This window comes from Anopheles cruzii, chromosome 2, assembly GCF_943734635.1.
Source record: "Anopheles cruzii chromosome 2, idAnoCruzAS_RS32_06, whole genome shotgun sequence".
Classification (NCBI taxonomy): Eukaryota; Metazoa; Arthropoda; class Insecta; order Diptera; family Culicidae; genus Anopheles; species Anopheles cruzii.
This window is the reverse complement of record NC_069144.1, coordinates 53,197,550-53,223,391: the sequence shown is the minus strand read 5'-3', so window position 1 is coordinate 53,223,391 and position 25,842 is coordinate 53,197,550. Positions and strand designations below refer to the sequence as shown.

Here is a 25,842-nt window from a genome sequence, read left to right as displayed (position 1 = left end):
AATTTTACATTCTTACGGTAACGACTGAAATAGGGTTGATAACGCGTTGATAACATTAGAAACCTTTGCTGACCGTTCTTTCATACAGCTTCGGCCGGAGACTAGCACCAGTAACAGTAACGAAATAACCCAAAGCTCTGTTAACCTAACTACTTTGCTCTTTAGTATTGATACCCTTTAATCGCATGATCTTCGCGCAAGATCCCTGTCTCTTGCGCTTCTTCTCTATTGTATTGCTGATCCTTTTCCCTCACGACCCATTATCCTTTTTCCAAACCCCTTTTATCTGTTTTCCCCCACTCTTCAACTTCCCGTGTCTCGTGCAAATATGTTTTACTAATTTTCGTTTGTTTCATTACTTTTCTTTTCCCTTTTTTTCTTTCTCTTCTCTCTCTCTTTCTCGTCCTGTTCGCGGTACGACGCTCGGTTCTTGTTTTTGTTGTTTTTTCTTCTGTCTTCTGTCCAATTCACCGATCACCTGCGTTTCGATCCTTTTCACGGCCTTCATCACGGACGGTGCTTGTCGTGGCTTTTCTTTCCCGTTCCTCTTTCTCCGTCTTCTTTGCTTTCGATTCACGGCCGTTTGTGGTGTTGTGTTGGTGTCCGGCAGCCGGCAGAAATAGCAAGAAGGGCGCCAAGCACCGGCAGTCCCTCTACTCGGTCGAGTTTAGCCGCCCGGTGGACACGATCCGGGGGGCGCACCCGAACAGCGGGTACGACGATGACGAGCTGATTGCGGGCGGCACCGGACTCGGTGTCCCGTCGTCGCTGAGCCCGAAACCGATGACTCCACGGCGCGTCAAGCGCCGGTCGGTGATGCAACGCGGTGCCACGGCCGGCAGCAGCATCCGGCAGAGTAGCCGCCGGGTGGCGGCAGCGGCCGCCGCTGCAGCATCTCTCGCAGCGGCCGGTGCTGCGGCCACAGGCGGTAGCGCTCACCATCACCACCATCGGAGCAGCACGCGGGCTTCGCGGCGCAAAATGATGCACCAGAACCCGGTCACGAAGCTACTCAACCAGCAGCAGCAGCAACAGCATCAACAGCACCATCACCACCATCATCATCATCGACACGGCGGCGGAGTCACCGGCGGCGGCGGCACGGTGATGGACGACGCGGGCACGATGACCCTCACCAAGACGTTCCCGCCGTTCGTGCACAACAAAAACCCGGACCTGACCGAGTCGAACCTAAAGTCCCTGAACAACGACTACATCCTCGGTCAGTTTAACAATTTCGGCTCCGGTGTGATTGACGGAGTCAACACCGTGGCCAGCAACAACCTGAATACGTTCAGTGGCCATCAACAGCAGCAGCAACAGCAACAACAACCAGTCCAGCTACAACAGCAACTGCAGCTACAGCAGCAGCAACAACAACTTCTGCTACAGCAACAGCAATTGCCGCTGCCGTTGCCACCGCATCGCCATCCGATCCACACGCCACCGACGCTCCCGCCACCACCCGACGGCACCAGCCCGATCGATCCGATCTACTACAACATGAACTCGTCCTCCCCGTTGCTCCAGCAGCAAACATCCTGGGCGTCAGCTCATGCCGCCCAACAGGCGGTAGCGACGGCATCGACGGGATTCTACGGTGGCGTCGGCGGTGGCCTTTCGAACCCGGTCTACCAGCACTCGAACGCCAACCTCGCCAACCACAGCCCGGAGCTGAACGAGGAGTACTACGGCACGAACGGGAACCCCAACCGACCACCGTCGGTCCGCTCGAGCTATTCCAACTTTCATGGAACGCGTCCCCTCAGCTCGTATCATCTGACGGCCGGCGGCGGTGTCGGGGGTCCTACCGGTGGAATCACGAACCGGGGCTACAGTGGGTCCCCTCCGGGAGGGCTGCCACCACCGGTGGCTGCCGGGGGAACGATGGTAGAGAACGTGTTCGCCAGTCTAACGACGCCCGCCGTTGCCAGTGGCCAGGTGACCGCGGCCACCGTCTCGAGTGATCCGATGGCGGTACCGCAGCTACCGAGTCGGCGATCGGTTTCGCGGGAGAGCGTCCGGGCGATGCAGTTCCTCAACAGTGGACCACCGGCGTACAATCTCAACTATCACACGCCGCCCGACTCCGAGACGACCATGTGAGACATAAGTAAACTCAAGCACGCCGGAGACCGAGGCCGAAGTGTGGTGAGCAGATAACCAAAAATGTACAAACCGGAACCGGAAGATGGACCCAAACCGCGACTCATTCGACTCGCCGGGCGGGGGGCCTAAAGTGAGACGATCGATTCTTTGATAAGGTGTTAGTTTTGTATTCGACTTTTAAGCGTTCGGTCAAGCGTCACCCAGTGAGAGAATGTGAGGTGGAAACCCTAACGCTACCGAAACGGATAATCGGTAGGTGGGAAACGGTAGACTCCACCCAACGGAACGGTGCTGGTGGATGATCTAACGAGATCGGCGTTGGGTGATCGCGCACCGGAAGAAGATCTTTAAATATGCCAAAGTTTATGAAACTTTTTTTTAAATAATCTAGACGCTGTAGGACATTTAGAGAACTTTTACGAGAGGTCTACTATCTACTACTAACGGGAAAACGAACTAATACTGCGCGGAACGCCTTAGATAGCTAAGCAATATAACTTACTGTGACACGGCAGCTCAGAGACGAGATTCGAGATTTAAGCCCTCCTTTATTAGTATGCGAGATGAGAAGCAATAATGCAAGGGGGCCCAATGCCAACAGCCCCGTGCCACGCATCCGCTGGATGATTTTATTAGAATGGAAAAGGACAGGAAGGACGTGATTTTTAAACATATTTGCGTGGCGTGTATTTGGTGTTCGTGCTCGCTCCCACTTTCGCAACAGTTTTCCAAGAGTTTGTGTCAATAAAAAGACGAATAAACGCGGTAACAAATGTGTAACGGCGACGTTCTGTTGGCGACGTGTTTCAGGTACGTTCGATCGATGCCTTCTCCTTCAGCTCCCAGCAGGACTCCCAAAAGTTGACCAGCCGCTGGTCGGTGTTGCTGCAGAACTCACGGAAATCGCGCAACATCTTCAGCTGGAACAGATCGTCGGTCTGTGCGATCACCAGCGACTTCCACTTCTTGTTCGGTATCATATGGTTCCAGGACCACAGGAACCCGATCCGCCGGCTCACGTCGCAGTCATCCTTCGTGTTGCCCTTGCCGGTGACGTGACGCGTGATGTAGGACGGTTCGTGGCCACCGGGGGCCGCCCCGCTACCACCGGCACCCGGGGCGGCCACCTGGGCTTCGTAGGACGCCGAGTAGCGATTGATCGGCTTCTTCGTGCTGCTCCCACCCGATGCCAACCGTTGGCGTGACCGGAGGCCCAGGTTCGGGTTTGGCACCAGGAGGAACATGTTGCCGCTGCAGTGCACGTACTGGTAGTCGAGCGACACCTGGTTCGAGCCTGTCTTCGTCTCGACCGTGCAGCGCATGAAGCCGAACCGCCGGACGATCTCCTCCTGGAACAGCAGCAACCGCTTGGGCCACGTTTCCTTGTGGAACTCCTCGAACAGGAAACTGCGGTGCTGCTTCAGGCACTCGGTGTCGAGCGGGATGAAGATTGGGCCGCGCAGCGGGTCCGACTTTTCGGTGAACGGTTCCGCCAGCGGATCCGCCGGGACGGTGACGAGCTGGAAGCCGCACGGTTGCGCCTTCCGGCACCAGCCGTAGATGAGATCGTACACGATCGGACCGGAAGCTGTAATCCACTGGACGACGATCTCGTACGCGTGCCCCGGCAGCATCCGCTGGTGGTACCGCGCGTGGCCCCACTCGATGCGGTCCGATTTGTTGCCGATGTCAATCTCCAGGTGCGTCTGCTTGTACAGCGACCCATCGACCACCAGCGCGTCGTCCTCGTCGGGGTCGATCGACTCGCGCAGAAAGCCCGGCACTCCACGGTCGTGTGGCAGGATCGGTTTCGTCAGATCCGGATGCTGGATCTCGCACTCCATCCACTCGTTCTCGAACGCCGGCAAATCCCCAAGCGGCGGCACGTACTCCGGTGACTCCTTGCACTGCTTGGCGACGTAGTACAGGCAGAAGCCGGGCACGACCGGTTTGTTAAAGTCGCCGGAAGCGTGACAAATCAACCGACCACTGAAAGAGCGAGGGAGCATATTTGGGTAATCGACGAACTGAAGGTGACACCCGCGACCGCGACCCTATCTTACCGTCTCATTTCTTCCAGAATCTCCAGCGGATTGCACGGACCCTCGATCCGGTTCTGCAGCCAGTTGATCGCATCGTACGACACGAACGTGCACGACGGCATACTCTGGGCCGGTCCCAGGCACCCGACACCGTGCTCCGGGTGGCGCATGGCATCAAAAATCTCCTGCAACGTGGCGGTCGCCTTCAGTTTGGTGCTTTCGCCCCCGAAATCATCCGCATCCTCCGGCAGTCCCTGTTCGGTGGCCGAGTTGAGCGTCGACAGCGGTATCCCGTCGACCGTCGTTTTGCCGCCGATCGAACTGACCGTGAGTGGTGGCCCGGTCGGAGTTGCCGGCCCCGCCGCGTTCGCGGTGGTGACCCCCGGACCGCCCCCCTGCTGAAGGGCACTGCCACTTTTGTCCAGCACCTTCGACCCGGTCCGTGTCAGGATGCTGGGGCGTGAGAGAATAGTGTTACCACGGAAACCACCGATCGAGTAAGCATTGGCAGCACACACACACACGCACGGTGTTAGTAGTGAGGAGGCATCACACTGAAGCGCTGTTAGACGGTAGAAGAAGCAACAAAGCAACGGGCTACTCTAGTAGGCCATGCATGCAGCCCATTTTCGTTCGAGTTTGACGTGTGAAATGAAGGGAACGGATTATGATGTGGAAAACGGGACAAAAGGATCCGCGGGAGGGTTCGCTCGGGTCGCGTGGCCAAATACACTAACCTGTTACCGACGATAGGGCTAGGGAAATAAAAGCGTTCGGGAGTGTGGTGGTGGTGATGTTGGTGATGATGGTTACCATTGCTAGTGCCGTTATAATACATTTTAACCCATCCACCATGCTGGAAGAGAAATTTGGAGTTTTAGAAATAAAGCAATGCCAATAAGCCAAGAATACGGGCCCAGGAAGAAGCGGAAGTGGCAAAACACGACATAAAACCACACGCGCCTGCGAATGTGCAACGAATAGGGGTTCAAATGTGGCACTAGCACGCACCACACACTGTACCGGAGGTCTAAGCATCTTAAAGCATTGGCCGCGATCGCCATCACCACACTAAACGCTCGTTTCGATCCTTCATCGTGTCGTGTGAGGAATTAAATTAACGATTTCCAATCATCCCGATCACTCCGCGATCGATAGTATGACGATGACGGCTCGCGGCAGACCACAGAAATATTGCAGGATTAATGGGGGGCAACGAAACGAAGCAACGAAGGTCTGCTAGCCAGAAGAAGCACGGGAACCAAACACAAAACAAATAGAATCACAACAAAGCAACAGTAACCAAGCCAACACCAACACAAAGCTGCGCGGCCACAGAGAGCGAGTCAATTGGTAAGGAAAGCGGCATTAACCTGAACCTCGATTTCTCCGGCAGACGGTTGCTGAAGACCCGTTCCCGGAACGGTTGCGGTGCTGTAACCTGTGATTTTGGAGCGTAAATAGTTAAATTTGTTCAACGAAGGACACGCAACGGAACACGGACACGGATGGAGGGGAGAGAAGAAAAGACAAAATACATTAGCTGCCACGTAAGTTAAGAATTGAGTTGGTATAAACTAAACCGGGGCGTAACCAGTTTTTGGTATGCAATTGTGTGTTGAGAAAGAGAACAGGACACCATAACCGCCCATGGAAGCATGGAAACAAAAACGCACAAAGCAACACCCAAACGTCCCAAACTCCGACGATAAAAAATAACGGCCTCCCACTGAACGTTAAGAAGCAAATCATCCGGAAAGTAACAAATAAACGCAAAAATCCGTAGAAAAACACAAACATGAAACAAAAACCAAAACCAAAACAATAAAACGAATGAAGCGAAGATAGAAATAGAAACGGAACAGAATGCAACAAAAGTGGAAACTTAAACAGAGGCAACAGTTTGAAAGAACAACATCCGAAAAGTGCGACTAAAGGTTGATTTTGTAGAAAAAAAGTTGATCTCCTTTCTGCTGTGAATCAAAAAAACAAAACTGGCAAAAAAACCACCAAAAATGGAGAGATCGTGCGATCAACCTATAAACCTTTGCCGGCCACCGAAAGTATAATGTTCTCTTCCTTTTGTCAAAACAATACACACTGCAGGAGGGGGGGGGGGGAGCCCGGGGTCCAACGCCGGGGGGAGGCGAGACGTGGGGACGTGGGGATAATCGGTTAGATTGAATATTTCGCACACCTGGCTGGGTGGTGGCCTCGACAGGATGCTGGTACTGTGGCGTCGTCTGGTGAGGTGCGTTTGGCGTGGCCCTTCCTGTAAGATAAGTGTGATCTCTGTGTAGCAACACCTTGTCACTCACGCGCTGCGACTGCGGCAGGTGTGTTAAATAATGCTCTCTCTCAGATGGAAATAGAAGGAAGAAAAAGGCTCTTAATTCTGAAACTGGCAACTTTCGGTAGAGAAAACATAATATTTTCGACCGATCGAACGATCGTTTACGACAGCGACATTAGATCGCCGACGATCGCGACGACGGAATAGAGAGGACACACATACACACACACAGATTGAAGCCTGAAAGCAACGCACAGTTTTTTTCGGCTACTTTACGTTGACGGCCGATCGACGTGTGTTATCAACGAGTTATCGAGAGAGCAGTAGCACACGGGCAGCAGCATCGTGGCGCATTAGTCACGGAGCAACAACAATCGACAGAGCATGATGCCTGCGTTGATATTAGAGCACACTACAAACGGTGTGAGAAGACGATCACAACGACGGCTTCCGTGTGGCCCGCCGTGTGGTTCCCCGGTACTGGCGACGACTGACGGCAGCAGTCCGGATCCGGTTCGTTAGCAAACAGCACACACGCAGCAGCAGCAGCAAAACACATTCGTCGCTGTAAGCAGCAGTAAATCGCCACGACGGTGGCCAAGGATCTTTGGCCCGGGGAAGGACGACACACACACACTTACCCGGGACTTTTTGGCGGTCGGTATCTTCTTGATCTTGTTGAGGTGCGCTTCTACGAACCGTACGAAGTCGTTGCAAATTTGCTTCTCCGGTGGAAACGGGCTGTCCTCGTGGTAGATATCGCACCGGCGCACCGTGCCGTCCAGTATTTTCTTCATCGCCGGATCGTCCTTCGGCAGCAGATACATCCGATACCGCCAGTACTTCATGTTCTGTGAGAGTGCGGTTAAGAGGGAACGGGGCGTTTGGTGATGCTGGCACAGAATAGGGGCGACCTCGGCGTAGTTACCTCATGCAGCGGATAGTCGGTATCGCCCCGCGTACAGATGTACTGATCCATGTAGTTCCAGTTGAAGTTTTCCAGCTTTTCGGTGGTAAAGTTCACCCCACTCACCTCGTACGTATCGTGCTGGGGTGCGTGGAACCGGTACCGATAGTCAACGTTGATCGGCGGGTACGGGTGGCTGGTGAAGAAAAAAGGAACCAATGTAGTGACGATCTAACGCTATATTTTGCCGTGGTGCAGTACCGTGGTCGGTAGCGTGTGACGGTGATGGCCGAACCGCTGAGCGTGATGCGATGGAAGATACGACCGATCGAGAGCAGATACTCCTTGGTGGCTTCCTGTGGCGGTTGCCTCCGCAGCACACTGGACGACGCTGGGCTTGAGAAGTACGAAGCGGGCTGCAAGTGGCCCCCGCAGCACGGTGCCTGCGGTGGGTTGGTGGCACTTTTGTCGGGCAGCACGATCAGCTGAAAGCCCTGCGCGAGTCGCTGCGAAACGAGTTCCTTGAACACTTCGTCCGTCGAGAGGGGCTTCTTGTAGACGGCCCGATTCTGGGCGTAGTCGGCGTTGAAGTCCTCCGGCAGCAGTGTGTAGTCCGACACGACGTAATCGTTGTGCAGGGACCGCTTGTCCGGGAAGTAGTCGGTCGTGATCGGTAGGCAGGCCGGAATCGTAAGCGACTTCCAGTCGACTCCTGGAGCACAGAGTGCACACACGCGCAACATTGTGGCCAAGCAAATAGACATTAAGACATTTAGTATGTTCCACTGCGCAGCTCTTTCTTTCCAGGGGGGTGGTCCATTAGGATAGGAAGCAGAAAGCACCATTAATTAGATTATGAAACGCACCAAACACCACATTGTGTACCCATTGTTAGGAGTCTGTCTCACAGATCAACGATCACAGTGTTAGTTTACCATGCTGAACGTTTCCACTCTACAATTAAATGCCATTCAATGAGTCATGCTACTACCATTCAGTAAACTCGAACAATCATGCAAAACATGCTGCTGATCACACATTGCTACTGATCGACACAAACGGATGCGCGATGGAGACGATCAAATGGTTTGCGATCGGAAAGGATGAGCTTTGCGTGGCACAGCAACAACAGAGAACTTGACTTGGCACAACTTACGGCCTACTTACAGAGCGAAAAAGCGTTCGAAGAGGATCAAAGTGTACCGCAAGATACAATACGTTCGCTCTGACTTTCGAGGAAAGCCTTAAGGATCTTAAAATGCATGGCTCGTTGGAGGGTCATTCCAAAACATCGGGGAAATCTATTTACAATAGAATCATGACACATATTTATATTATCAAATCAACCACAACCGGGCAAAAGGGCACAACGGAAAGCTATCTACAACGACGGGAGAGGAGATCAAAACCAGAGGGAAATGGGAAAGTCACCGGGAATTATCACAACACGTAACATAGAATTTGAAGAGATTTGAACAAAAAGAAGGGAAAACAGAAAGACAGACCAGGTTTTGGCAAGCATCGGTGAATCGGTTTCTATACAACACAAACTACGCAGAGGACCACTAGAAGCAGCGACAACAGCTATAGGAGAAGAAAGGATGTGCACTACACAAAACCAACAGCGGGACACATAAGCTATAGACACGGGGCGCTAAATCGACATCGGTACCGAGGAGCAAAAGGACATTTCGTCCGTTGGGAACCCGAACCCGACAGGATGGGAACAACAGCGTACAGCAGCTATAGACTAGTGTGGCGGTGGAAGTTTAGCAGTAAAGGAGTTTGTTGGTCCCCGGGGGTGTGCGAAAACATAAGGTCTGTGTGTGTGTGTGTGTGTGTGTGTGGGTGTGTGTGTGCGAAGGATTGCATAGTGGGTTTGAAGGAATCGGTATAGAGCTAGAGCTAATGGTGCAGATTTCGTGAGGGAAAATTTAATTTAAAAAAAAAGGTGGAATATAAAAGACGAAAATTGGTAGCCAACCTATGATCACTCTTCCGGCTGATCCGGGAAGTCCGTTCGGCGGATTGTGGATTTGGTTTTTTTCGGGGTCGATTTTTTGGTTCGACCAGGTTTGTTTTGTTCGAAGAGGGGCACAGCATGACGTCACAGTTGCGGGAGCGTGCGAGGATCATCGTCAGGTGTGCGCACACGGATCACGGATGATGGAACGACGGAGATGGTTGATGGGCAGAGAAGGTAGATAACACATAGATAGCACACATACGAAGGGAAGTAGAGAAAGAGAAAGAGAAAGAGAGACATAAAAGATCGTATTCGTACGGTAGCAACGATCGATACATATAGTCGCGGTCGGTCGGGGTACAATCGATCGTGGTCATCATCGAATAACCGGCCATAGTGCGAGTGCGTGTGGAGATCAATTTGCAAGTATGCGCCACAGTATATGCAGCATAACATCCAACAACATTCCGTCTCCGGGACAAAGAGCACAGAGAATTCAGGAGGATTGTAGTATCGATCCCGAACATCGACACGGTGCAACGGATTATGTTTCTCAATTTCGCCAAACCATATTCGGATTGATCGGATGTGTGCGACGTGAGATTTAGTTGTTGTTTGCGTGTGTGATGATGATGTTGAAGGCGACGGTATGGGTGATGGTGACACGGAGGAATTCACGGAAGCGCAAACATGTAAAGATTAGATTGAAACAAAACAGATAAAGTAAGTAAGATAAATGGCGGTGTGAATCATACGGTTATTGCGATGGAAAACCAAAAACCATTACTAGCCGCACGATCAGTGTGCGCGATCGGTGGCCGTTAGGGGAAGAGTAGATGGAAGGATTTGGTATGGTGTTTGGTATGGTATTAAGAATGCTATAAGAATGGAATTGGATAAGTTCAAATTAAGGAGAACGAATTGCCCAAACTACCAGGCGCTGAACAGTGTCCGGCGCCTATTGTTAGGAGTGCATCATAACTGAAGATCGCCAAACTGATCGGTTAAAAATTTTGTTTTAGTTCGAAGCGTGCCGAATGCCGATCAAAGGTTCAGCTCGCATAATTAGAATGAGGATCGATTGGGGGAGATCAAATAATGGCCGAATGAGAGATGGTGTATCGGTCGCAACCGACAAAAAAGGAAGATTGGCTGACACGGCCCAAAACAAGGGGAAGGAGGAACACAATCGGTAGGTGTGGTAGGCTGAAAACAGTAAATCACTTTGGTTTTTAGGAAAGTCACAATCGGAACACAACGCGAATACACGAAGGCGCGCGAGTACGGAACCGGGTATTACTCTCTGTACCTGTCGTCAGGGCCGGTGTCCACTCCTGCTCCCCGGTCGCACCCCACAGCAGGGTGAGACTTTTCGATGGCGTTACCGGCACGTGCGGACCGGCGGGTGAATGTAGGATTGACTTTTTCCGATTTCCTGCGAACGGAAACCGCCGCCAGTTAGCCGGTAACAATATTACCCTTGACGCGTCGCTTACCCCCGTTTTCGGTAATCCACTTCAAATCGTCCTCATTGAGCCGACTGTCGAAAGACGTGGTGCTGCTGTGTCGCACCCGGCCCCAGGTGCACGAGGACGTGTGCGCGTAGTCACTGCTCGAGTCAAGATCGACAAAGTAACTCGTTGGCTGCGTAGCGGCAGGTACCGCCTGGTAGTGGTGCTGTTGGATCAACACGCCTTCTGGCCCCTGGAACATATTCGGTGGAACAACAGCTCATAGAATTGGCTTCATTAAATCACCATCAGGTGGCCGTACCTTGGGAAAGATGTGCGTCCAACGGCGTCGGTTTGAGGTTAGCTTGATGGTGACGTGCGAAGGATCGAACGGATTGATTAGGGCGCGCCCGGTACGAACGACGGGCCCGGTGGAAGAACCGAATGCTCCACTGCGTCTCTCGCCACTCACCGCGACCAACGGCCCCGTGACTTTCGGTAGCCCAAGGATGTCGCTCGTGTTCGGTGAGCTGCTGTGCGAGGCGACACTCACGTTCAGCAAACTGTTCGAAGTGTGGTGAATGTCCGGATCGGACATCTTTCGGCGCAACCTCGAAGCGGCCCCGATCGCATCCGCTTCCCATTCGCAGGTCCGCGCGTACGTCCCGAACCCATCCAGGCTCGGGACGGACGTTTTCTTCGTCCGCGCCATCCGCTGCAACGAGCTCGTTCCGTGGGCCGGCGGCAGCTGAAAGATCTGATCGTCGTACGCATCGTAATCGAACAGACAGTTGTGGATGTACTCGTGTGTCTTGTCCACCGGCGTTTTCGGTAACCTCAGCCGACCGGCGGCCGTTCCGTCGGCACCGGGAAGGGGCAGGGCCGGGTGGTTTTGCGGCTCGGTCGTGCTGCCACCGATCGCTGGCGGGGGTTTGATGCGCGGCACGAACGTCGAGCAGGCGATCTTCTTGTTGGTGGAGTAGAAGCTCAGGTTGATCCAGTGCGGCATCGAGTAGTCATCGATCGACGTGTGCGTGTCTTTGTTGTGGAACTTGAGCAACGGTACGGCGTGGAGCGGCTGTTCGCCGACGCACACCAGATCACTGCCGACACCGTTGTCGATGATGCGCTGCTTGGTGATGTTGGTCAGCTCGCGGTCTACTTCAAACACGCCGACACCGGGCGTAATGACCACCGAGAGCTGACCCGTACGATCGAAGCTCCGGTCGAGGTAGTGCTTCTCGAAAACGTTCAGCGAGATGTTGAGCACCTCCAGAAAGTTGCCCTGGGCTGCGGTCGAGTTGGTGGCCGGCGGTATGCGCACCGTCGCTCCGCCCACTGCCTGCTCACCGGCCGGTCGTTCGTGGTAACGGAGCACCACGTCCCGGTAGCCGGTGAAAAGCCTCCGGAGCTGCACGAGGGTTGTGCTCCAATCGTCGCACCGTTCGTTTTGGATCGCCACACGATAAAAATCCTCATAGAACCGGCCCCGGTAGTCGATCTGCAGACAGTCGCGCATATGCGCCGGAAACTCGTCCAGACTGCGGGCGGCGTAGAAGGTGCGCGAGAAGAGCACGATCGTGACCTCGTGGTTGCTGCCCAGCTTTTGCCACTTTTTGTACAGATCGGCCAGGAACCCGTTGACCGCTTTCTCGAAGTACAGATCGCCGTAGATGTCAAAGTCCCACATCTCGGACGACATCTGCAGGAACAGGTACACCATGGAGGTGTTGCTACGGAACACTACCTTCGTGTCGTCCGTGATCACGCCACACGCGACACGCTCACCCTGGGACCACATCTCGTACACCTGGCACCGGATGCAGCCTTCGCAGTACTCGATCTTCTTGTGCAGATACACACAGGTACGCGTAAGGCGCGTCTTCAGACGCCACATCTCCGATCGGCCAATGTACTGGTCCTTGAACGTGATCTCCACCGAGTCAAGGGCCACGTCGGCCGGGTCGATCACCCGCAGATACACATCACTGTAGGCCTTCAGGTTGAACGTGGTGGCCACATTCACCTCGACGCTGATCGTTTCGCGCGAATTGAAGTCCTTGTTTAGGCACGTGACCTGCAGCAGCAACCGACAGCCCTCGGCCTCGGGCAGGTAGATCTCGACTATGTCGTGCAGCTTCAGCTCGGGATGCTCCTTTGGGTTCAGCACCAGGTCTTCGGCTGTAACGACAATGACACGTACGGTAAGGCTCTCGGACCGAGACGGCCGTATTGGGTAAAGCTCACTCACTGCTGAATGTTTTCTGGTGCGTAACCAGTTTGAACAGTTTGTGCATCATGTTGGCGACGTCCGAGCGTTCCCTGTGGAAACTGCAAACCCGTCGTCGTTCCGGCGGGAACTGCCGATCAAACTCTGCTGCTGTCCTCCGCTATGCTCTGATCGCTAGCATGGTAAATACGAAGGTGATAGCGACCGCGCCGTCGTCGGACCGTGTTGATAAGAGATACTTATGCAGCGTAGCACTCCGGTGCTGGAACTTGCGCTCCGAATGGAGGGTGACTTTAATGCCGCCACTTTAACGTGCAAGTTCTCGCCGTAATGCCGATTGCCGAGCACAGCAGGGATCACGGAAATCAACAACGATAAGACTTGCTTCACGCACCGCCTCCTTGCCGATCCATGCACCGTTTCCTTATTTGACAGATTCTGTTCGTGCATGTGATTGCCCAACGTTAGCTTCCTTCGACTGTTTGTTCACTTTATTCTATCTGCTGCAAACATTCCCAATATCACTCATTAAATAGAAATGAAGTGTGGAAACATTTTTCAGGGCATTATATTTTCATTTTTCACTCTCCAATCCATTTCAGTTAATGCAGAAAGCAACCCCACGGCTACAGCTGAAAAGCAAAACAATACGTTGGAGAAGAGACGCGCATCTCATGCATAGGATCTCTAGCAAGCAAATGACGTTTTGATTTGTTTACCTTTTGCTGATGAGCCGCTGTAAACTGAATACAACTCCGATGCTTGCCGATGCTGCGGCCTTGGTAATCGGCGAGATTCTGTGAACAGGGATGTTTTGTCGGTTATTTTGCGGCTTTGACTGTGACTTTAGAAGGTAATCTGGGCCGGCTATCATACTTCGTGCTGTTAATCGAAATCCGTTGATTTTATTACCTTAGCAGCGGTAAAAGTAGATACATTTAAAGCTTAGGGACGGTAGCGATTGCGTGAATTGGATCGCTACGGCAACTTTTGTTTTGCTGCGATCGAATGGGGATCCTTCATCCTTTCGCCGACAATCTGCCAGCAAACAAGCTCGGGAACCAGTAGGACTTCTCATGGCCCTGTTCATCCAGCCACGCCATTCCTTCGCCGAGCACTTTCTCGATGGCCTGCTGTGCTCGTGCTTCCGTCCAGCTAGAACAAAAACAACAGAGCAGTCGCAGATTATTCCCGCGGATTACGCGCGGCTCGATGGCTTACCTCAGTTCCTTCACGAGCGACGACACGGTAACGTAACCCTGCCCCTGATTGGAGGCCGCACTCAGTACGGCCGTTTCCTGCAGACTCAGCTCGCCCGGTATCGATTGTACCATGTGCGACTTGCCGACCGGGTACACCGTGAACCCGTTGCCGAATATTTTCAGCTTCTTCGTGGCCATCAGAATGTCCTCGTCCGTAATTTCCTGGTGAATTTGGCGCTTTCCCCGGGCAGCCACCAGCCGGTTCCGTAGTTCGTTCAGTTCCATTAGACCACCTGCGCAAAAGACGGGGCAAGTTAGCGGACACGCGAACGGGGGGCTACATGTTCAACGAGGCTCTTATACCGGTCAGGTGATTGTGGGCTAGGCAAACCTCGACAACCTGCACGCCCAGTTCGTAGTAGAAATCGCCCATACCCAGGACGCTCCAGAAACCCTTGCCGGTCGCGAGCGGATCGACACCGATCGCGGCACACATCTCCTGAAACTGGCGCCGGAACTGGGGATTCTTTTTGATCTCGTTCCGATGCTTGGCGGCAAAGTCTTCGAGGTTCTCCTTCAGGGCGTCCATTTGCTTCACCATCTGCTCGAACTGCGATTCCTGCAGCTCGGTGCCCTTGTCCTTGTACTTTTCCGCCTCCTGGCGCTGCTTCTGGATGGCTCCGACTCCGGCACGTCTTCTCATCGTTACGAATCTGGTTGGCACAATTCGATTAATAAAGCGGGGACGGACGTTGCACCGTTCCGAAACTCTGCGACGGTTTGTTTACGTTTTCTGCGCCAAATAAACAAACAGCTGTCAAAGGAGGCCGCTGTAAACAAATATGCCGTGAAGCGGAGCGCCGCTGTAAAGCAGATACGGTACCCGTTCACAGGCGGCCAATCCTGCTACCCTGTTACGATGGGGAGATTTTCAAGCACGCGAAGAAGCGCGCCGTCGTCGCGTCGTGGCACGTTGCGCGCGCGTGGAGCACGTTTTCGAAACGGTATTTCGTGGCAGTTTAAAGGATTAATGCGATTGTTTTCTATGTCCTTTTGGGTCAATAAATCGGAAAATGTTTGCAGAAAGGAACAACGTCGACTCGATTCTTTTTTAATCCGAAATTACGTGGAAAACAATGCTGGTAAGGACATTGATGTCACGCTTCGCAATTCCCCCGAAGCGGCTTTCGGATTACTAGGGTGGTTCAAGAAAGAAACTCCGTTTGTTCACAGTTTGCTCTAATTTTTATTGCTCGTTAAAATACAAACTTAGGGTGTACTGCTTTTGCTCCACCTGTTTCGGGGAGCTGCTTTCATGTGATAATTGTCCTCGTTTGCATATTTTGATAGCGTGATTTATGATTTTGCGTACTTTTGGTGTTGCTTTTCAGTGTCGTACGCAAGGACGCGGGCACACATAAATAGATAGGGGAAAAAGGCAACGAACCCGAGGAGGATCGCGGTCAATATTTTTTGGGGCAACGAAGTGGCCTTCCTGCTTCCTAGCCCAAAGGGCTCTACATTCCTTCTCCCCGTGCGTACTTTGGTTTAAATGCAATGCAATGGAAAGGAAAAAGTAACGATACAGGCATTTCTTTTGGAACGCAAAAGCCAAACGAAATAAACAAGCAACAAAAATGGAAACGAACTAGAAAAATGAACGCGCGCTTCTGCCATGCCTGTGAAACTTTAGTCGGTTCCGGTCGCCGACCGTTACGCTACGCAAGCGAAATTACTCTCTAAGATAACAAACGAAGTAACAAAACAGAAAACCATTGTGCGAAAAATGCACTAAACACACGCATGCACACAACGCATATTCACACGGGGGAAGCACCGCGCTTCCCTTTTACACACATACACGCACACACAAGAGCCGAGCCCGGGCGATTGCATCTCTCTGTCCAGGATCCGGCTGTCGCACGCTCCGCGGCAGGACCCCGTTTCTCTAGGACGATGGCACACGGTTGAGGGGCATTTTGGTGATCGCGACTGTAGAAACCCGTCGAGCGGCCGGCCGATGGATTACTTCTGTTGCTTCAGGTAGGCGGTGATGGCGTCGAGATCGCGCCGCAGCCAGTCCGCGTTGAGGCGAATCGTTTCGATCGACTGCGACACGGTACGCTCGGTGCCGGGGAACTCGTGCTCGCGGAAGAACTGTTCCACCTCCTGTGCCCGCTCCTCGGTCGAGAAGTTCTCCGTCAGGTATTTGACCAGCCGGGCGAGCAGGTAGCCTCCCTCGTACTGGTTGAGCAGCACCTGCCAGCGCTCCCGGAAGTAGTCCCAACTGATGTCGCGGCCGCGCGGATTCATCGCCACCGACACGATCACGAAGACCGCGTCCTGGGCGCGCACCTCGTCCGACATCGCAAACTCGATCACCTTGCGCAGGATGTCGACGTTGCCGATCGAGCCGAGGGCACGCGAGATGCGATCCTTTTCTTCGTGCAGGTCGGTCGTCCGGTACAGGCGCAGCATCTCGTTGTACGTTTCCAGATCGCCGTTCTGGAGGACCGCCTTGTAGCACGAGCTGCGCAGATCGGCCAGGAGAACGCACTTGCCCTCCGCGTGCTCCTTGAATCTGTGCGACACGAGACAGAGAGAGAGAGGTAGTATGTAAAAGACCATTCGAATGGATGTGGCCCCACTCTGCCTACCTTCGTTTCGCTTCGGCAACGGTTTTTGGACACCGGAACGACACCATCCGGCTGAGGACAAGCGATCGGAGCAGTGTATCGAGATGGCTTTCACCCTGCTTAACCTCCCAGCCGAGGCTCTCGGCCACCGGCCGGTACAGTCTCACACCGTACGCATTAAACTCCTGCTCGATCGGCGTGTGGGCCAACAGAAGCTGCAACTTCGCCAGACATTTCGAGATCGACGACCAGACGGTGTAGTTGCTTTCGTTGCGGTACGCGTCGATCACCTTGAGTGCCTGGGGAGGGACAGCAAAAAAAAAATGAATGGTTAATCTTTGCCAAGCTTAAACGGCGCGCTCTCTCTCTCGGGGAACTCACATCGACGGTGGAGCTTTTACCGGCCTGCACCAGCGCGAAGAGGTCGTCGATCAGCCCGAGACGGTCGAGCGGTGGCAGCGACATGTCCTTGATGGCCGGAAGGAACTGTTCCAGCATCTCGGCCGGGTACTGCGTCCGATAGTAGCCCACGGTACCGGGGTTGATCTTCACCCAGTCGTCCTCCGCGACGCCGTCGACCGTAATCTCGACCGTATCGCCATCGAGCATCGTCGACACTGCGTTGGCCGCCTTCGCCGTGGACACGTTGATCGGAATCATCCAGCGGAACGGCTCGGTCGGTTGACACCCGTCGGCGCAGAACTTTTCCTGTGCGATACGCAACACCCGTCCTCCACCCGTCGTCTGGCGCGACGACAGGACACGCACCACCGGAAAGCCCATCTGCTTGATCCACGTCGACATGACGGCCCCGACCGGTTTGCTGCTCGCTTCCTGCAGCGCATTCCACAGGTCCTCGGTGCTCGTGTTGCGGTACTGGTGGCGCGTCAGGTAGATGTTCATGCCCCGGCGGAAGTCCTCGTCGCCCAGGTAGTGGTGCAGCATGCGGATCACGCTCGCGCCCTTCTCGTAGCTGATTTCGTCGAAGATCTCGTCGATCTCGGACGGGTGCCCGACCGGCACCTCGATCGGGTGTGAGTTGCGCAGACAGTCCAGCTCGAGGGCGCGCGTGTACATGTCGGTCACGAACTGCGTCCAGATGTCGTACGCCGGGAACAGATGGTCCACGCACAGGAACTCCACGAACGAGGCGTAGCCCTCGTTCAGCCATAGGTGCGTCCACCATTCCATCGTCACGAGGTTGCCGAACCACTGGTGCGCGATTTCGTGCCCGACCGTCAGCGCGATCGACTGCTTCCGGATGAGGGACGTATTTTCTGGGTCTACCAGCACGAACGTTTCACGGTACGTGATCAGGCCCCAGTTCTCCATCGCACCGGCGGAAAAGTCGCTAATGGCAATCAGATCCATCTTCGGCAGCGGGTACGCAATGTTAAAGTAGTCCTTGTAGTACGGCAGCACTTTGGTCGCGACGTCCAGCGCAAAGCGGCCCTGTTCACGCTTCCCGACGGGCGTGTACACGCGCACCAGCACTCCGTCGGCCGACCGGTCCTCGACGTAGTCGTACTCACCGACCACCACCGCCACCAGGTAGGTCGACATGATGGGCGTCCGGTCGAAGTGGAGCACCCGCAGTGACCCGTCCTCGGAGGTGGTTTCCTGGCGCAGCGGCATGTTCGACAGGGCCACCCGGTCCCGCGGCACCGTCAGCGTGATATCAAACGTGGCCTTCAGCGCCGGCTCGTCCCAGCACGGAAAGCACTGGCGGGCTTCGGTCGCCTCGAACTGCGTCACGCCCGCGTACCGCTCTTCGCCGGTCGCCGTGAAGTACTTGCTCCGGTAGAAGCCCTTCATCTTGTCGTTCAGCACGCCGGTAAACTCGACCGCTAGCGAGGCGGCCCCGGCCGGAATTTCCGCCGGAAACACGAAGCACACCGTCTCCTGGCCGTCATCAAACTCGATGTCCTTCGCGGCGATCGGTTCGGCCGAACCGCCGCCACCACCGCCGAACGTCACCGTCGCCTTCAGGATCTTCAAGTCCTGCGCGTTCAACGTAATGCGATCCGTCGGAGTGTTTACCTGCAAACGGAAAGGAAATTTTAATACAATCTCGACACTTGGGACACACTTGGGCTACCGCGTAAAACGAAACGCAGTATTGTTTTTCTCTGTGTATAAAAAGTATCCCGTTTTGACCTCCAATCTGCTACCAAAAAAGACAGACGCATTTTAAACGAAAACGTAGCTTTAAATAGCAAAATCCGATCCAAATCCGCGAGGGACAGCATTTTATATTTGTCAACATCGTCCGCAACATTTTTTGGGGGACCCTACGGAGGTAATTTATACCTCGATGTGGCCGGGAAAAGATCGTGGCTTGGCGCAGTACTGAAATACTGCACAATGCATAATGAAATATGTCCTTTTTGCTTCAACACCGCTTTGGTATGACGCTTTTCGTCAGGTACAATATGAACGACACCAAAGTTTTGTAATAAAATATGTCGAAAGTTTCGCTAAAATAATGACCCAATATAAGGAATCCTTAAAATAAATTCTTGGCCAAAAGATTGTTTTCCTAGTGTTTTATTTTTCAGTAAGCCAAGATTAAATTGAATCTAACCAAAATTTACGCGGTGCAACGATCGCATACGAATGGAAGAATTAATTAAACCCCTTCGTATGATCGGAGAACCGAACTTTTTCGCCCACCCAAACACAAGATCGCGGCCACGAAGCGTGGCGTTTCACGAAGACTTTTGCTTTCGTTTCATTCATCGTTGCTAAGAGTCTTCTCTCTTTTTGTGTCTATCTCTTATTAAGCTACCTTCGATCCCTTATTTGGCAAGCCAGTTCTGATTTTAAAAATGAGGAACACATTAAACGGGTGGAAAGCTCTTTGTAGGAATCGCCACTTTACTTTACTGAACTAAAAATATCTTACGATGATCGTGCGAATTGTTCGTACAACACACTCGAGTGTGGGCCACACAAGTTTGTGTTCCTCAGAAGTTTGCAGTTCTGTTAGCCAGTTTTTTTTGCACAAATACTTTACGCGACAAACCAGCAACCGTTTCCGGTAGTCTTACGGTAAGGAGGCGTGATACGGTCGGGGGGCCGGGTGATTCAAAGCGATCGGTGAACAGGGAAACCTGTTTTCGAATCATCTTCGCGGATCTGGACCCGAATCTTCCGGAGTTTGGGCTCCCCCGGCCTCTGGCAATTTGCGCACGAATTTGGTAAAGAGTTGTCTCGCGTCGTTCTTCTCTTCGGGGTTGACGGGCTGGACGCCGAGACGCAACATTTGGCGAAGCATGCTTTGATTCATTCGTGGCGGACCCAGCGCAACTCCGAGCGACGACGACATCAGAGGGCCCTTTCTGTGGCAAAGCCGCCCAATATTTCAATGAATATGATAATAACATAAGGTTTGGTTGGTGTTGGACGCAATAGTTATGCAAATTTGACTCGTCAAGGGGCTCAAAGAACAAAAACAATAGTCATTCACAGGCAAAAACAAATCTTCAGCGACACCGTGACTTGTAAGTAAAAACAGTTTAAACGAAAAACAAAAAGCGAAGGAGGCGGGCGAGTGCTAAAACAACCAAAAAGGCCATTTTCTCACGATCGGCGCTCGGCTTAGTGTTTCGGTGCGTTGGGAACGTTAAAGACCCGTCATAAACATGACGATTTAGCGAGTGGTGGTTGAGTTCGCGAAGAAAAGAAAAAAGCGCGGCATACACGAGAAGACGCGAACATGTTTCGAAGCGCGGTTTACGAGAACCCCGCGGATTAGACGTGGCCCTGCGTTACTGCGGGCGAACGAGTCGACGAGAAGTTCCTGTTTCTTTGGCGTTTGCGCGTAGTAGAGTTTGGGTAAAAAGCGAGACCCGCGCGCGGTGGCGGTTGGCATTGGCGCACGCCTTCGCGAAGGTGAAAGTGAAAGAACTATTAGAAAGGAAACTCCGCCAGAGGGGCCGCCCCCTCTTCGCGGAGGGTCGCAGATAGGATCTGCGGCCGCGAGAAATGTACCGTTCGAAGCGAAAAGGCCAAACATTATGTCCCTTCTACCTAGGGGCCAGGAAATCAGCGCGAACGGGGTTCAACACCGCCGCCACCAACCGCAGCACGATATGCAACGGCAGGCAACCCACTTCTGGCATGCATCGGCGGCGATCGCAATCATCGTGTTTTATGATGTTTGCGCCATGCGGCCATTCTCTTTTCCTGCCGCGCTTTTGCTGGACGTGGCGAGGAATTATGATCAACGATTGCGCAGTGGACAGTATGCAATGATGGAAGGAGGGTCAGCAATAGGCAAACATTCCTGCAATTCCGTCGGCTGTTAGATATTTTGCATAATAAACTTCTTGATCAGTATTTAATTGCAATAATATAATACGATGATTTAGTTGTTTTACATCCTTAGCGATGTCTTTGTTTACATATACCGATTACAGCCGATACATACAACCAATTATATAGATCCTGTAAGTATATAGTGGCTAGAGCTCAAGAGATGGTCGATGGATCGCTTCAACAATAATTGTATCTGTTTCCGTCCTAATGAAGATCGCCTAATGATGAGGTCAAGTTGTGGGGAGACACTCTATCGTCCTCGTTAGGCTGCTTCCTTGGGGGCTGCTATAGCTCAAACAGATGATTATCTTTATCCCAAAAACCGCCCAAGGACAAAGGCTGCCCGTTTTCATGTCTAAAAGACCCACTGAAGTGAAATCGATGCTGTCCCGCAAAAAAGGAAGACACTATCGCGTGCTGCCACTATATGGGACTCGAATTTTGCTCCTAATAATATAGAGAACTATAGCGTCCGGAAACTTTGGAACTTCGAAAGCAGAAAGAAATGGTCAACCGACCGAGCAACAATAAAAACCTCTTTCCTAATCAGCGAACGGTGGCGCCAAAAACGGCCCGTAACGAATGTCCCGGAAGTCGTCAACGGTAGGCGTCAACGGATTGGTCGGTTCTATTCTTGAGCGCAGTTTGTAAGAGCCCGTGTGGGGTTTTCTTGGGCCACCAGTTAACAAGAAACCAGTAATGGCCACTTATAGCACGCTCCGGTAAGAACCTGTATTTTCTAAGCGCTTGGACGGGACAACCCTTGCGTGCGATTGCGGCGTGCAGGCGTTGGAATATTGAAATGCGACAAGGGACAGTGTCTGCCGTACACGATCAATGGATCAAACGATCGATCTGTTGTCGTCGGTCATGTCCAATGGAGTGGTCCAATTATTTTGAATAACTCAATAAAATAAATTAGTACTGAAGAAAGAATGTAATTTATTTACATAAAATTACTTGAATCAAAACAATGCTACACCGAACCGAAGATCGATGGAAACAGCTTTCAAAAGAATCAACCGAAACCAGTTTCTGTCTTCAAAACCTCCGCAGGAAAGGAAAAATAATCATCCAACCCAACAACGGCATCTTGTGAAGGTGGATGGTGGAACTGATCCTCACAAAGTCTGTGGAGTGACGATCGTGGGTTGTTGAAGCACGATCTGTTGTTTATGATTTGTTGGCAAAAGGGCACCGACATAAATACATATGCTTCGGGCGGAATTACACCACTACGGTATTGCCAATATTATACCAACGTGCTGGTTGTAATGGTGCGAAATTCGCAACTGATAATTGAATTCAGCAGAAAAGATTGCTAGCTACATTCGTTTGTAACTATACCACTTGAAGCAGTTCAAACAGCGACCGTGAATGTAGCTTTTCGATCCTGGAACTTTCTTGCCGCACTGTGGAGTCACGGTCGCATTCCCCACGCGCCACTTCCGGTTCTCTTTGCGCGTTGAACCATCCAAAAGTGCCTTCGCTTTTCATCACCCGCCGCCGTGCCGGGCACTCAATCATGCAGAACACGCGGGGGATGGATCGGTCGTTGAGTGGCAGGAAGAATGCACCGCGCGATGCAACTCGCTTCCAGTACGTGACAATGGCCACTTTTCGCAACGAAACTCGCTGCTTGGGAGCGACTGAAAGAGAGACAAACCTCGGCGTGGAGTACATGGAACAAAACACTGCGCACTCGCGCAACGTTGCACAACCGACCCGCGGCTGGGTGGTTAAAATGTCGCCCCTCGGCCGCCTCCTCCAACGGGTTGAGGCACCCCGTTCCGTTCCGTTCCGTTCCTGTGGCGAGCATACATCTGTTTTGCTATGCTAATGCACGGCCCGCTTCGGGCCTTGCGAGCGCTCGGTACCGTTATGTTGTTGTATTTACCAAAACATGTACCGTTTCGCACGGTGTTGGCCGTTTCGCGATCGGTCGATCCTCTTTGCGCTTTGCAGTGGACGGTGGCAGCACACAGCCTTCTGTCCAAAAGTTGAACAAAACAAAAAATTATGTTTTTTTGTTCCTTCCGCCTTGAAAGTGTTGATTTTGTTATTTCACAAAGCGGTACCGTTAGGGTGTGCCGAAAACCCGGTGCCGCTAGGGAGAGTTTTGAGTTGACACAGGGATTTTGGGTAGTCTTTCAAAACGGGGTATTAATTCAGTACAATTTTTTTAAAAGGGAAGTTTTCCGGTTCTTGTAGGTGAAAGTTAGCGATAGACCCCGTTAGATCATCAGTTGCCTCGTACTGCCCACGAAGCTTTCCCATAGTGGCGCAACAGGGGGGCCGCCGATGGGTCGGCATTCATCAATGAGCCCCGGAGGCGGCACCATTGGTGCAACAAAATATCACAGCACCGATCCCCGGTGGCCTTTCCCCCGATGCTTAGAGGCCGGCGGGTGAATGTTGTAGCTCTAGATGGTCAACCCCCCTTCTGCCCGTCCGTAAGAATTTAAATTATTTGCAGTGAGCTGTGCGGCGAATGGCTGATGGGTTAGCATATATGCGCGAAGTGAAAGTAAAATCCTCGCTCTGAAATCAGCATAATCGGTGGCGTGTGGTGAAAAATAAGATAATCGCCATTGGAAAGAGAAAGGAAACCGTCAACGCGGGAAGATCTCTAATTGTCCGCGGGATCGCGATCGTGTTCACAGCGGAACAGAAGCAAGAGTCAGGGCGGTCAATGTCAGCAGGTCGTCGTCTACGTCGGCCGCTTTCATCAATGCGCGCCCCCACAGTCCTAGCGGCATGAAAAGTGCAAAGAAGGGCGCGAGCGTTTGTTTACAGGGTGTCTGACAGGTGTCTGGCGTCGCGAATATTTCGCGACCAAGGGTCGTTGACCTCCGCAGTGTACCGTTGCGACGACGGGCAGGAACTGCAGAATGCTTCGTCGGAACTGGTTTTTGATTAATCGAACGCCAAACAATACCAATTGACGGTTACCCAACACGCGCACACATCCTTCTCGATGCAAACACGTTTTGGTCACTAAATTTTAGATTCTAATTGACATCATTTCGTGGCGGCCATTCTGTAAGAGATCTTTTCAAAACACTCTTATCCTCCTCTTATCAGTAAGTGCAAATAAGGTGTCCCGTTGTCTGGGCTGCCGTTGTTTCGAGTGCCACATAACCACACTTTCCGCCACCGAGTCAGGACCATCAGGCAATACAGATAAGGAAATCGTCCGCGTTTTTATCGGGTCGCCGAGTACGACGGAACCGGCGTACGTGTGCGTGTGTGGCAAGGGTTTGGGTACGATCACGCCACTTCCCGCACAGAGACACCTACCTTCAGCTGCACTGTGCTGGATCCTTCGAAGGTAAGCGCCGTCAGGTCCGGCTTCAGCGATAGTTCGTAATGCTCCGGTAACACATTGGTCGGCAGTCGTTGAAATTCGGGTTTACTAGAGGACTTCATTTTGGATTGGCCGGCTTGGTACACGTCACTACTGGCGGTGCTAAAGGTGCGTAACTTTTGCAGCACTTCCGATCGGGACCTTTCAACTTCCGACACTACACCGATGGGTTGACCGGAGCGACCGGACCACAAAGACGACGGCGGGAGTGTACTTTTTTCACGCACAAACTGCGGCTTCCACGACGACGCTGATGACGTGACCGATGGCACAACCCGTCGACGACAGTAACGCACGCCAGAACCGCTGATAGCAGTAGTGGTGCCGGTAGTGGTGGTGATGGAAGTCCAGCCACTCGGATGCACCCGGGTTGACGACGACGCTGCGAGTCCTGGACCGGAGTGTGAACGTAGCGAAAAGAGAGGAAAATAATCGATTGCACCGTGGGGGGCTGGTCAGTTAGTCGGAAGGTCGGAGTCGGAGGCAGAAAATGAAAGTTGGCACCGAAACGAAACGGAATCGCGACGGGCTGGCACAGAGATGAACCGGAGCGAAACGGAGGCGACCGAAGAACCGCACCAACGCGATGACAATTTTTTTTTTCTATTCTATTATCTCTAACAAAAGTACATTCTTCTGAACTTTTGTTAATTTGTCCTACTAACGTCAAAATACTTTATGAATGTTATGTTATGAATGTTATGAACCTAACTTTGACACTGCGAACCTGATGACAAACTATCTCCCGTGAGAGCCAAAAAGCGCTGGCAAGAGAGAAAGAGAGCCTACGTAAAAATTGAGTAACCGAGCTGAGTGCCGCTGCCGATTGTACGAAAGGATTGAAATGATCGCAAAACATGGAATTAAATTCAATTTTTGGTGCCATTTCCGATTAACTAACGAAACGCACCGATATTATTGCTTTGGTTTTCATGTGCGTTGCTATTCTTGGGTGACACATGGCGGAGCTAGAGGCGCACTTCCATCACATACCTAGACCGAAACGCGGTGCCGAACGAATCGTGTTTGAGGCTGGATTGAATAGAGCTGGGCGCAGGAGTTGCTGCATTGCTGCTGGTGGCAGATTAAGGAGGGCACACTATTGCTTCATTGTGCCCAGAAAACAACAGAAGCGCAAACAATCGCGACACACACGAAAAAAACAACGCCAACGCAAGTTTGCGTCACCGGCAAACACGGCAGCTGTCAAAAGGTAACTCACGCGGGAGAAAACAGCTGCTGTGCTGGGCCGACTGTGATGGAAGGCTGCAATCGATGACGGAAGTTCAAAATCTAGCATCAATATAAATAGAAAGCCG

At 52.5% G+C, this 25,842-nt stretch overlaps 4 protein-coding genes across 4 annotated transcripts in view; 1 reads left to right on the top strand and 3 right to left on the bottom strand.

Moving 5' to 3' along the window:
• LOC128267412 (uncharacterized) overlaps positions 1-2,876 on the top strand; it is a 43,907-nt gene extending 41,031 nt beyond the window's left edge. Inside the window, exon 6 of the mRNA XM_053004242.1 lies at positions 618-2,876. Coding sequence (XP_052860202.1) covers positions 618-2,106 — 1,489 coding nt within the window. The 3' untranslated portion in view covers positions 2,107-2,876. The remainder of the gene's footprint in view (positions 1-617) is intronic.
• Positions 2,794-13,068, bottom strand: LOC128267409 (GATOR complex protein Iml1). Its single transcript, XM_053004238.1, has 12 exons — positions 13,020-13,068; positions 11,091-12,949; positions 10,814-11,021; positions 10,627-10,752; positions 9,336-9,353; positions 7,613-8,063; positions 7,373-7,547; positions 7,086-7,295; positions 6,349-6,423; positions 4,889-5,007; positions 4,173-4,604; positions 2,794-4,098 (listed from the first exon to the last, which is right to left on the bottom strand). The coding sequence occupies exons 1-12, from the start codon at positions 13,066-13,068 to the stop codon at positions 2,916-2,918; spliced, it is 4,905 nt and encodes a 1,634-aa protein (XP_052860198.1). The 3' UTR covers positions 2,794-2,915.
• Positions 13,069-13,888: 820 nt separating this feature from the next.
• LOC128267411 (vacuolar-sorting protein SNF8) lies at positions 13,889-14,946 on the bottom strand. The gene is made up of 3 exons (XM_053004240.1): positions 14,564-14,946; positions 14,220-14,493; positions 13,889-14,153 (listed from the first exon to the last, which is right to left on the bottom strand). Exons 1-3 carry the CDS (start codon positions 14,901-14,903, stop codon positions 14,018-14,020), a joined length of 750 nt encoding a protein of 249 aa, XP_052860200.1. The 5' UTR covers positions 14,904-14,946; the 3' UTR covers positions 13,889-14,017.
• A 505-nt stretch (positions 14,947-15,451) lies between these two features.
• On the bottom strand, positions 15,452-25,632 carry LOC128267410 (puromycin-sensitive aminopeptidase). The gene is made up of 5 exons (XM_053004239.1): positions 25,517-25,632; positions 24,457-24,914; positions 17,218-18,876; positions 16,858-17,135; positions 15,452-16,781 (listed from the first exon to the last, which is right to left on the bottom strand). The coding sequence occupies exons 1-5, from the start codon at positions 25,590-25,592 to the stop codon at positions 16,226-16,228; spliced, it is 3,027 nt and encodes a 1,008-aa protein (XP_052860199.1). The 5' UTR covers positions 25,593-25,632; the 3' UTR covers positions 15,452-16,225.
• Positions 25,633-25,842: the final 210 nt, after the last annotated feature.